At 37.0% G+C, this 13,049-nt stretch overlaps 1 protein-coding gene across 4 annotated transcripts in view; it reads right to left on the bottom strand.

Annotated features, from left to right (window-relative positions):
* Positions 1-13,049, bottom strand: part of HDAC9 (histone deacetylase 9) — a 454,863-nt gene that overhangs the window by 412,626 nt on the left and 29,188 nt on the right. For 3 of the 4 annotated variants that reach the window (XM_063152662.1, XM_063152693.1, XM_063152685.1), the window contains one exon: positions 7,461-7,571. In XM_063152662.1, coding sequence (XP_063008732.1) covers positions 7,461-7,479 — 19 coding nt within the window. In that variant the 5' untranslated portion in view covers positions 7,480-7,571. Of the gene's footprint in view, positions 1-7,460; positions 7,572-11,604; positions 11,726-13,049 lie in introns of those variants that run through there. The other variant, XM_063152671.1, reaches the window with a different exon arrangement.

The raw sequence follows: 13,049 nt of genomic DNA, 5'->3' as shown, positions 1-13,049 counted from the left end.
AGTTCCTGAATCCATCTCATCCTGTGGCCACACAAATAAGTATACCTGGCACAGCTGAGCAGTCCATGAGAAGAGTGAGAACAACAAGCAGCCAGTCACTAGATTTGCTTATTCTGGCACTGCCACTGAAAAATACTTCCCAAAATGTAACCTTCCCCTGGTGGCTCTTTGAACCATGCTGCTTCACTGGCTCTCCTGTCCTGGAGGTGACACTGTCCTGTCTTCAGCCCCCATGAAAACAAACACAAACACACAGCAATGAGTCCTGACACCACATCACTTAGTGAAAGAGTTATCTGATGAGCCAAACCACTCAGGAGGTAAATTGTGTTTAAAGCAAAGCAGGAAGCATGAACATCTTCCATACTACTTTTGCTTTCAGATATAAAGAACCCTGCTAATGACATTGTAAAAAGATCTCTTGTTGCAACATCAGTTCTCCACAAGGACATGTGAGGATTGACAGAGACAAGAATTAGGAAAACCAACTGATCTGCCAAATAGAGTAGAGCAATGAACAACCTGGAGAGGCAAAACTTTTTATTTATAGTCTTTGAGCTATATTGATATTCTTGAAAACACAACAACGCAACCCTGAACTTTCCCCCCAATGCCACCCTCCTTAAACAACATGTTAGACAGTACATTAAAGCAAATATCATCTGTAGAAGAACAAGCAGATTATTTGGTATGACAAGACTAAGAATGGAATTCAGATGCTGGAGAGAGGGAGAGAAATAAAAACAAACAAAAAAATTTAAAAAGTCAAAAAAATAAAAAGGAACAAAAGTAGATGCAATTATCTAGGACTGGTCTCACCTACTAAAGAATTAGGATTTCTTATACTTGGCACAGTCCAAGGAGTACTCTGTATATATGACAGTCCAGCTGCCTAGATTGGAAATTCAGAGTCCCTTCTTCCTCCAATACTATAAAAATGTAGGCCTTGGACCATATGGAATTAGAGCACAGGAAGACACATGTCAATTGCTGAAATGAGATGGGGAGGGGACATCTCTTCAGCTGACGTTCAGATTCTGACTTGATTTAGAATTACACAATATTTTCGTTCCTAGAGAAAATTCCTGACTTAGGAAGGGCTTTACAGGTTATGCTAAAGAGTTTGCTTCAAAACAATGCAGGATGCTCCCACAGTGTAAGCTTCCAGCAAGCACAATGACTTCAGGATTACAGACAGAGAAGTAATAAAAGCAGAGTTGGTTAAATATTTCCTGGGAGATGGGAATCCAAACTTCTGAGTTTGGAGGCTTTCCAAACTCCCTTAGAGTGATGGCAGACACTTCTATTCAGTAAAAACACATGACAATTTTGTCATACACTTAGTGACAATCACAGCATCTTCTGTTGGGATTCATAGTTTGTAGTGATGAGCCACATGAGGAATCAGCCTCTCCACTATCTTCCAGCATATTTCAATGGTTAATTATCAACACTGTTATATACAGCATATATTCACTCTCCACAGAGAATGCAATCTTCTGATTTGCTTTTCTAAGGTCACTGAAAATATAACTTCATACCCATTTACCAATTTAAAGTTCACTAGACTCCAATCAAAGTATAATTGTGCCACCTTGGTTTAATGAACTACTAATAAGCAAAAGGGACAGTGGAATTCTGCATTTTGCCACTGGACAAATTTGATGGCTCTTTCTAGAGGTGCGTGTTCTAAGTGAGCACTGAGGATAAATTAAACACTTAAAATGAGAAAAAGTTTTCACCTCTAATTTTAAAAAGCCACTCTAAAGAATCTTTACAAGCTTTACAAACATTTCAAGATTTATTTCCAGAAAACTAATTTATCTTTTAAGGTGTTAATGATCAAAAAGTCAGACGTGTGCTTTGGCTACATGGAACAAAAATAGTTATTTTGAAAGACAAATTCCCAGGAAAAAAAAAAAAAACCAACATTCAGCAGCCAACATTAACAACTGACATCTGAAAGAAAACAGCAATATAGTTCTAATTGTTAAGCACAGTACCTGTTTGAAGAGACAGCAATCTTTTATGCATGTATAGGTTAAAGTTTGCATGTATATATAATCTTAAAGTACCACAAAGTTATACAAAAAATATCCTTCAGATTTGTTTTCTTCAGTTAACCTGAATCTGCTGAAAGTAGTCACTGATCCCACATGCCACTGTGTAGTTATTGTCATTATTTACTGACCTAAATTCTGAAGAATTAGCATACAAAATATTAAAGCTTCACAAACATGCGCAAGTATGAAAGCACATATTAGAACTATGACACTTTAATGCTTTAATTATCAATTTTCATTGTAAAAGGTGCAAATTACTTATAAGAGGAAGAAAAAAAGCATAGTAAGTAGCTCCATGTATTTACAAACTTTAATTATAGCAAGTGAACAAGATGATGTTTTCTTATCTAATGCATGCACAGAGCATTTTATTCATTATTTGGTAGTCTTGTACATTAAATCCCCAGTGGCAGAACACATTTTGAATCTAAATTTTTCAATCAAGCATGTTGGGATTTTATGTAGAAATACCTAAAGATGCCAGGCTTAAATTATTATGAGAAAAATACAGAGAGCGTCTCTAAACTGCAACATCTTTTACATTTTATAAGGGTAAACTTAAGATTTATGTCAGACTGAAGCTATTTTGGAGTTCTGTAAGGAGATTCAAGAGGTCAAAATCTGAGCTGCACATCTCAGTCATGCTTTGCATTCAAAGTTAAGAAGAGCAGGGAGTGCTGGGAGGCAAGAATCCTTCTTTTACACACATTATATTAAGGTTGAGCGTGTAGATTTTTTTTCTTTTTGAGATTTTTAAAGAGCTGCAGTACTCTGTCATACATAGACAGATAAATATAGGTAACACACCTATTAATCCTGGATCCTATTGGCCCATATTCATTGAATTCTCCATACATTTCTAATCCAGCCTGTGACATAGTTCTTTTTTAATCTAAGAAAATTCATCACAAAGTCATCCCAAGGAAGAAATGTATTTGATTCCTTCAGTCTACAGTCAGAAAGCTGAAAAAGATCCATGCACTTGACTTCAATGGAACTTAAACACCTCCAAAACAGAACTAGGTGTGAAGAAGAGATTTTCGTATTTAATTTACTTCTTTGTTTTGGACTCAAAATTCTCTTACATCTTTTTTACCAAAAAGCTGACAAAATACATTTTAAAATAAGATACATGATTATTCATCAAAATATTCATCTGTTCACAGCATCTACTGCTGGTGAAGATATGGTTATGGGACTGCAATATAAACATTCAATGCATTTTCCTTTTAAAACAGTAGTGAAAATTGCATTTTGGAACTTTTTCTATATTTAGTCTTTACCAATATGAGGAAAATTATTTATAAAAATGCAGAGAAAAGCAGAATGAGAAAACAGGGGGAGTCAGCTTTACAGTGAGGAAAAACAAGCTATTTCTCGTGAGGAACAAACAAATGCCTATCAAAGAAATTCAGAAACAAGATGACAGAAAAGTGATTCAAAAGTAGGAGCTGGCAGAATTTAGCATACGGCTTTTTTCTCTGCCACTCAGTTTATTAAGAAATATCACTTTCTGTTGACTATAGCAGCTCTTAGAAGACTCCAAAGACCTGGAAAAATACATAATGATGTTGAAGAGCAGAAAGAAGTTTGGACAGCAATTTCCAAAATATTATATACCACATTTGGATTTCAGTTCAGTAACCACAGATAGATAAAAGAGCTGATTTCACCTGGGTGCATGTAAGTAACCCAGACACCTTTTGAACTTGTTATCTTCAGCAGCAGGCATGTTGAAATGCTGCTGAAAACCAGAGACAGTAAAAAGCTCTCTGACCAGCTTTCCACAACAACATGTCACCTGTCTGCAATATTAAAAGCAAGAAACTGGGTAAACTGGATGTGTGGTTTTTCCATCAGGAAACTGTGATACCAAACACTGCTATTTTAGCAATAGTTGCAGCAACCAAAAAACTCCCATAAAGATCAAGAGTTTCAGGTATTTTCTTCTTCATAATTTATTAGTGTCATGTATTAGTATCACTGGTCTCTCTACCCTAACTACATGACCTTGCCTTGGCAGAGGGATTTGAATGGTTATCTCCAGATGTCCCTTCCAACCCTAATTCTGTGATACAAAAATATTTTCTTTTTCTGACCAGCACTTTTTATGCACAGTAATCAGTTCAGAACATGCAATGGCTGCAGAATGTAAACATTTCCTTAATGATCTTACCATTCATAACAAGCAAAGCAAACATTTCCCTGTTGAGAGTCAGCATTCACCTAACAGCTTTACAGATTAGCAAGAGCCTGGTCCCTGAACGTTCAAAGAGCTGGGATCAATTTAATAGGATACAGAGTTGGTGCAAGTAGATGTTGCTATGCTAGAGGTTCCACATTCACTGCATCATGTGATTTAAGGAAATACCCATGTGAATTGGTTCTACAGACAAACTCAATCCAAAGAGGTTCCTCAGATAATGGTTGAATAAAACTTGCATCATTTTGGCTTGTTCCACATAAGGTCTTTCAATGGGCTTTCAGACAATTTAGGTTTGAAGGGAAAGCAATTCTAAAGAAATATGTTCTTTTTCCACCTAGCACATCTCATCATAAAACCACAGAAATTTAGCACAGTGCACACAATCCTTTCTACAGCATTTCAGAATTTTTCATTGACAGAACAAGCCATCCATGAAGTGGGCTGGCCTATACCATTCATCTACAGAGCAGTACTGCTTTACCAGTTTGCCTCCTGCTTTTTTTTTTTTAATACATTTATCTTCTGCGTAAACAGCATGTATGAATATACATACACAAGCTATATATATGCAGGCTAGATATATTGTAAAAAAAAGTACATTCACCATTTTGTTGTAACTTACAACCATGACCCAAAATAACAACATTTAACATATATTATGAAGATTTTCACAGCTCTTATGTATAAGACACACAGATTGGTATTCAAATGAGATAGCATCCTGGTGTTACACCATAGAAAAAAAGGGTCACAAATACTGTCTGTATACTGTATGTGCCTAAAGTGTCCTGCTTAAAAATTATTTCAGACCTCCCTAACCATGGGGTGTAACATAATATAGCAACCTATTCCCTGAAGAAATTCAAGACTAGCAGAAAGTAAAAAGAAAAAGCACAAAACCCCTAACTCTAACACTACTGAACACCCAGGCTTTTGCCATTTAAATTACAAGCCATAAATAAATACATGAGCTGCCTACCACAGGCTCACCATCACAGTAAGAAGCTGGCCGTGTCACTGGCAATTCATTATTTTTCCTTTTGGAATTCTAGGGACACCTGCAACTACTGGAGCATCTTACAGGTGGAGCAATTACAACCTGATACATACTTTAGACCTAAGCTGGAAGCTGAATCATAGGAATCACAGAGTCATAAAATAGTTTCAGTTGGAAAGGTCCTTTAAAGATGGATGGAACTGCCTTTCCATCTCTTTATCTCATAAGATTAACCTTCATGAAAACAGACTCCATGAGAAAGGAAAAGTAGCAATAACAACTGCAATGGGACAAAAACATTGGCCATGTATGAAAAAATATGCACCTTTGAGGAGGACTGGAAAAGGGAACTCCGTTACTATGGATGCAATAAGAAAATTTACCAATGTTTAAGAAATTCCAATCAAATGTTAGCTGCTCAGAGAAATGGCAGGCTTCTCCTACCACTATTACTGGGACTACACTGGAACCAGAAATTTCAGTGTCTTCCAAAAGATGACAAAGCACTGCACAAAGCACATCTCAGCCTAACTCAGCTGGGGGACAGAAGAGATGCCACATGGAGATGCTCATCCTCCTCCAGTTCACAGCATTAACTTTAAGCAGGATGCAAGACTTAAGTAAAAATACATCCTGCCTCACTGCTCTTTCACTGAAGGAAAGAAAAATGAGGATCCCAAGGCTGACACTGCCCTTCAATACTGCATTTCTGTACATGTCACAGAGCTACATTGAAATGGTTGGTGAAGCAACTCAGTTTTCAGAGGCAAACTCTAATGATGGGGGACACTGAGGAGTAGATTTGAAAATATTTAGGCACATAACTCCTACCAAAAGTGATGTTCCTGAAGTATCTAAAAACATTCACATGTAATCTGATTATATTGAATGCGTCCCCTTTCTTGCATTAGATGTAGCCCACAGAAACAGACAAATACACATTCACGTTAGTTATCTTCTTTCTTCGTGCCAATAAGAATAGTCGAAATTTTACTTTCTTTTTTGTGTGAGCCAATTTAATTTTTGGCTCTTTCCACAGCCTGCACTTAACACAAAAGAAGAAACATCAGAAAGATACCAAATCAGCTGGAGTATCTCGGCATTTGAGCTCTTTGTTTAGGGAAGTACAAGATTATTTCCTATTAAGCACCACTGTGATAAGATAAATATGTGCCTTTCTGCTGAATGCCCTGTTGTGCTCTGTATGGATAATTCACTGCACGCACCAAATTGCGCTGTAAGAGAAAGAGGCCAAGTGTGAAACTGAGCTATGTTTGACTCCATTTGATATAAAAGCTGTTGCCAGTTTTTAATACTACAATCAACAATTCTCAAAAAATGCTCACTGAATTAAATTTCTATGCAATAGGGTATATACAGATAAATACAGCTCACAAAGTATTACAGTGTTTTCCCTGATGCTTTTATAGACTGTTCTCACAAAACCAAAGCAGTCATAAAATAAGCCACCTGTAAAGGGTTATTTTACCAACAGTGCTAGGAATAGATACTTCAAGTGTGGGTGAACAAAGTGTGAACCATATGGGACGTTGCAGAGATTTGAATTGGGGACTCTCACTCCTCAAAAGAACCGAAGTCAAGGCATGTTCCATATGCAGCATTCTGTTTTCTTGGAAGTTTAAACAGCTACTGATAGTTCGCTTTCTATCAAGTGAAGCTGCAGTTCAGTGACTCATTTTGCAGGCATTGGTTAAAGCAGGTTCAGAGACTGCTGTTAATTACACATATTTAAAGAAGGAAGCTCTGCAAAGAATGCCTATCATGGGTAAAGATTACTTTGGAGCTAAACAGAAAAATAACAGGATACCATTTGAAGTCTTTCTTTAAAAGAAGCCTCTGTGCAAAGGCAGAAAATAAATTAATGTCTAATTATATATATTAAGAACTAAAATGTTACAAAATGCCTATTCACATCAGATCATGACTAATCAATTTCTTAAGAAAAATAAAAAAATATTTTAAATGTACTGTAGGATTATCCTGGCTTTAAAATTAAACTGTGATATGGTGCCTCTAAAATTGCCCCTTCTGCCTATACAGCCATTGTCCTGTTTCATAAGAAGTGTTGCATATCAGTCATTTGCCAAATTCACTTCATAACACAAAGGATTATATATTTCCTAAGAAGGCACAGTTTTATGCAGAAGTGAGGTATAAATATAAACAAACTGACCTGGTGTTGTGGAGCTCATTATTCTTAATGGAATGGTATCTCGTTAAAGTGTAAAGTAAACTGTGGCAGAAGTTGTCCAAATTTTGAGATTCTTCTGGAGGTGAGGTGAATCTGAGTAAAATAAAGAAGGAAAAAACACCTTTGAGTATTTGTAGACAATATAATATTTTAAAGATAATATCATTATGTCAAACACACTTAAACAGAAGAACACAGAATTTCTTACCCCAAAGTGTACTTTTTTGCTCCAAATTCAAGCACTGCCGACCACTGAAAACAAGACTAAAATTCAGAAATCCTAAAGCTTCAGAGCAGATCAACTAGAAATTTGCATTACAGCCCAAATATAGTCATATAGGATCACAAGAAAGTAAAGGATGAATTGTCCTTCCATAAATATCGGGATTGCATCCTTATATATAAGAAGTAGCCAATTCTCAGTTTTACTGCAGTCAGCATCGAAACATGAATGTGCAGAAACTGATCTGCATTCAAAAGTCTTTCAGGAATAGCTACTACTTCCTAAAGCTCCAATGTTTGAACAGCTCATGAATAGAGCTTGTTGAAATAATTAGCTCAGCTGAAGGGATCTCCCATGACAAGCTAATGACATCCCTGACACCACAGAGAGAGCTGCTAATGGCGTGGGCTGCTCCAGACTGGGGCAAGGAGGGCTCTGCAATTTGGCTGAAATCCTTTCACAGTCCCGTGGCATTCTCAGTTCAATACACAAGCAGAGGCAAAAATGTTCCCCTAATACTCCCATCTGCTGAAAGTTTAAAGCTATAGAGAAGCTTTCAGGGAACTAAAATATATTTTCATTCAAGCAGGATATAAACAGCATAATGAGGGAGAAGGTTGTAGTGCATTACGACTGTGACTATTCTATTCAGCCACTGCTCCTGAAGTATCTAAGTAGTCAAAGATATTCTTAGTGCTGAATATTTTAGCAGCTTTTGTCACTTTTTTTAAACTACCAACTGCACATTTAGTTTCAAGCTGAGCTCAGCCAAATTCAAGATAGTAAATTACATTTTAACCAAGCATAATCATTTAAGTTTAGCATCATTATCATTCAAGAAAGGAAAATCACACATTTAGGTAACTAACTTCTGCTTTTATGCCCCCTAAAGCAAGCTGGACATGGACTGCTCAAATAAGCATGACATTTGGACATTACCAGCACTTCAGCAGGCAGCACCTGTAAAACCAAAATTCATTATACTTTATTAAAATCCTACTTTCCCTTGCTTGCCTCATGCAGCAAAATTAATCAAATATCAGATGGAGCCACTATAAAATGAACAGACTCTACTGTTAAACCCTATCTAAAAGAGTACTTAGGCAGATCCTTACTTTGTATTAGTAAGGTTTCACTGCAGCAGGCATATAGCTGCAAGATTTATCAATAAAAGCACAACCAATACACAATTCAAGAGTTCTAAGATTCTATTTAATTTCACTGATCTCATTATTATCTTAGCAGCTACACAGTCATGAAAAAATATTTTCCAGTGAATCCAACATCCATTCATCCAGTATCCAGATTGCAGCTGGGATTATGTGGTTTCTCTCAGAAAATAGAAAATGGTTATTGATGCATGACTGTGGGCTTGACTTGAGTGAATTTTCAGCATACATTTAAGTTAAACCTAGTATTTTTGAGCATTAGGAAAATTCTGGGCATTAGGATTTGACAATATTCTAATATTTGAAACTCACTTATAATCCCCATAACTGAAACTTTGTGTAAGTCTGCTTCTTGTAGACCTCCCATCTAAGCAAACATCAGAAGCTCATATGAGATTGGAGAACACGTGGTCAGCTCCGACTGCACTCTCAAAGCTTTCTCCTCACAAAAAAGGCTTTACTATTTTTTTTTTTTTTTTTTACTCAAAGATAATTTCTAATAAATGGGATAGTTGTGTGTGTGTGTGACAGTAGATACGACTGGCATGCTCCTATCAGTGCAAATATTCCATCTGAGTGACAATCTGTACCCAAAACAGTGCTCCCACCAACCCTGTCTTGGGTTTTGGATACCAGCTATGCTGAAACTGTTGAAATCAGCTGCTTCCTAGCTTTTCCCTGCTCTTCTGGAGCAAGAAACATTTACCCTTGGAGAAGAATTAGGTTAGGGAAGATTTAAACAAGCTGGCCATACATAATTCATGTGACCTGAGGGGATGGATGCTCCCACAAGTCCTCAGGGACCCGGACAGCATCACTGCAAAGCCACTCCCAGAACAGCTTTGAAAGGTCATGACTATCAAGGCAGGTTCAAATAGACTGTAAGAAAGCAAACATCTCTCCTGTCTTCAGGAAGGACAAGGAGAATGCAGAACACCAAAGGCCAGTCCACCTCTACTCAATGTTTTGGAAGGTGATGGGCCAAATAATCCTGGAAACAATTTCCAAGCATATGAAGGGCACAAAGGTGGTGGTAAATAGGCAGCCTTTATTCACGAAGAAAAATCATGCTTGGCCCACATGATGGCTTTCTACAATTAAATAGTTAGAAAATAGATGGGAGGAGAGCTGAGAATGTTGTTTATCTTGAATAAAGAAAAGCTTTCAACACTGTTCCCCAGAACACCCTCACAAACTGTGAAGGACAGGAAAGTGGACAGCAAGGTGGCTGAAAACAGACTGTGCTGCCAAGCTCTAAGGGCTGTGATCTGCAGGCCAAGTCCACCTGGAGGCCTGTGCCTTCAATGGAGCCCCCAGGGGTCAACACTGGTGCCAGTCCTGCTTTTCAACAAGGACCTGGCTCATGGCACAGAGCGTAACCTCAGCAATTCCACAGACAATTCAGAATTGGAAGGAGCGGTTGACAGAGCAGATGGTTCTGCTGTCATTCAGAGGGACTTCAATGGGCTAGAGAAACTGGATCTGATGAAAGTGTGTGCCAAGGCTGGGGTGGGTGGCAGGGAGCAAAGGGAGAAACAGAAAAAGCCCCAAGATCAGAGGGAAAGGAGGTGCTTTATTGCAGAGTAGCTAGGTAAAAAGCAGTAAAGAAGGCAGACCAAATCTGTTCTCAGCAATCCCCATATTGAGAAGAGACAATGTACACAAACTGAAATATGGTCAATTCCACTTAAAAGTTAGAAGGTACTTTTCCCAGTTATTGAGGCCAAACATCTAAGAAATAGGCTTCCCAATAAGTTTGAGTTCCCATCCTTGGAGATTGTACACAGCCTTGGGAAACTTGCTGTAGCTGACCTAGCCAAGGAGAGGGTGTGGACTAGGTGCATCTTCCACAGGTCTGGAGATGCTCTTGTTATATCATGATTTTTCCTTTTCAAGATCACCAAAGACAGCATCAGCATTGAATATTCAATGCAGTTAAACCTAGTGAGAATAATTCCAGTATAAGAAAGTGTTCTGCTGGGATTCCCATAAAAAGATTTCTGTTAAGGAATTTTGTAAATTCAACTGTACTGGTAGTCTTATTTAATGAGGTGGCAGTTGGCATCCTTCCTGATACTCTATTTCCATATATGTCATGTAAATGCAAAGCTTTCACTACGCTGAAATGTTGTTGTTCAGGTTCAGTTTTAACAACTCCTTGTAAATATGATACAAGGCTCACATTGTCAAAGCTCTCATTAAGAATACGAAAAATTGCATATCACAATGTACAGAATTATATTCACAACACAGACACTCTCATTCAAATACACTTCTACTGATAAGCTGACATTTCTTCATCTCTCTTCCTTTTCTGAAGGAATGTCATAGTGCAAATTAGACCATGAACTACAGCACCACATTTTTTTTTAATGCTAGCTCTGAAAATTAAAAAAACACAGCACAGGCTATTGTGCATTAAAATTTCATGAGGGGTGCTTTGCTCATTGGGAGATGAATTTGTGTTCCATCTCCACCCACAAAAAACAGCCCACAACTCCCGATTGGTCAGATCCCGGTGGCATTAAGCTCAGGCACAGCAAGGGGCTCCAGGATTTAGGATAGACTAAGTGCACTTCCTAAGGCACTACACTTTAACATTTCAACACTAATATTTTAAGGGTTTGATTTTGGTTTGTTTTACTACATTTTAACTGAAAGATAATTCATCCTTTACTTATTATCAAGCTGGAATTCTAGTCTACAGCACAATACACAGCAAATTAATTTCTACCTTCATGCATATCACTGGAGGTGATGCTACACATTAGCGAACTTGTATTTGCTCATCCAGGAAGCATAAACCTTCCCCTTTTTCTTCAAAGGAAATTCAACAGCTCATATGCTTCAACAACTGATGCACCTTTGAAATGGCTACAAAAGAAGAGTGCAAGATGGAATGTAGGTTTTCCTGCCCACCAGCCACCACAAACTGTATGTTTCTCATGACTACATTGTAGGTACAGTATTTTCTAACACAAATAATAATTTCAAGTTAACACTATGCCTTTAAACTGTCATCTCTCACTATGTTGTCCCAAGACTATATTCACTACTACACTTTTTCTATCTTGGGCCTATACTTCAGAATTCTTCTGGGAATTGAATTTCTGAGATAGGATGCAATGAATACAAATTAACAGAATTCAGATGAAATATATATTTCTACTTCTATTTTCCCCATGCCCAAGATGAATTTTTCATGAGAACTTCTGAAATGAATGCATAGTTTTCTTAACTACATCCTGGAGGTATCTTTCTGATCTTTCTCTTCCAGGAGGATTTTTTTCCTAAAATATCTCTATTTGCAAAAGGGTATAGAAAATCATTATGAAAGATTTTGCAGATAAAAATATAGAATTATACGCTTCATTAAATTCTGAACATGACAGGTCAGTACCCTTAATAATACACTTAGTTGTTTCTCTGCTGCATATATTGTTTCAAAATAGCTTTCAGTTACTTAGAAACAAAATTGTTTTTGGAATTGAGATGAAAATGCTGGAGGCCATTAAGTCAAGTGCTCAAGTGTCAGAAGAAAGAAATATTCACTTCTCACACTTAACAGCTCATGTGTTAAAAACCAAACATGCAAAACAGCTGTAAGAATTAGTACAAATTCTGTTGTCCAATGAACAGTTCAGAAAAAAGGTCAATTAACAGAAATATGAAATGTTAAAAATAAAACAAAAAACAAAAGAACAATACTTGTTCTCTCTAGAATATGAACAGCATGATGCTTAAAAAAAAATACCATGATGCTTAAAAAAAATACATCTTTCATTTAGAAAGATATTTTCCAGAAGAAAATTGTTGAATAGGTATTCTTACAGTATCTAAAGAAAATTGCATTAAAAAGACATCAAGCTATAGATCTTAGAAAAATAATAATAAATCCACTACAACATAATGATTGGAAGACAAATCACAAAGGACTTTTACTGAAGTGATTTGCACCCATGTAAGCCAAACCCAGAGTGCCAAATCAAACCTTTCTAGCCTTGTATCAAACTTCTAAATTTGATTAGGAAGTAAGCTGGCATATGGAAAAGGTGGTAAGGTGTTAAGGAAAGGTGTGAATTCCAAAGCAAAGTACTTAAAGACCTCAGTTCAAAAAGCAAATGGCTGTTATAACTGGTTTTAAAATGTACAATAAGTGAAAGCTAAAGCAAAACCAGG

The sequence above is a fragment of the Melospiza melodia genome, chromosome 1 (genome assembly GCF_035770615.1).
Source record: "Melospiza melodia melodia isolate bMelMel2 chromosome 1, bMelMel2.pri, whole genome shotgun sequence".
Lineage (NCBI taxonomy): Eukaryota > Metazoa > Chordata > Aves > Passeriformes > Passerellidae > Melospiza > Melospiza melodia.
The sequence above is the reverse complement of the archived record's forward strand: the minus strand, read 5'-3'. Positions and strand labels throughout refer to the sequence as shown.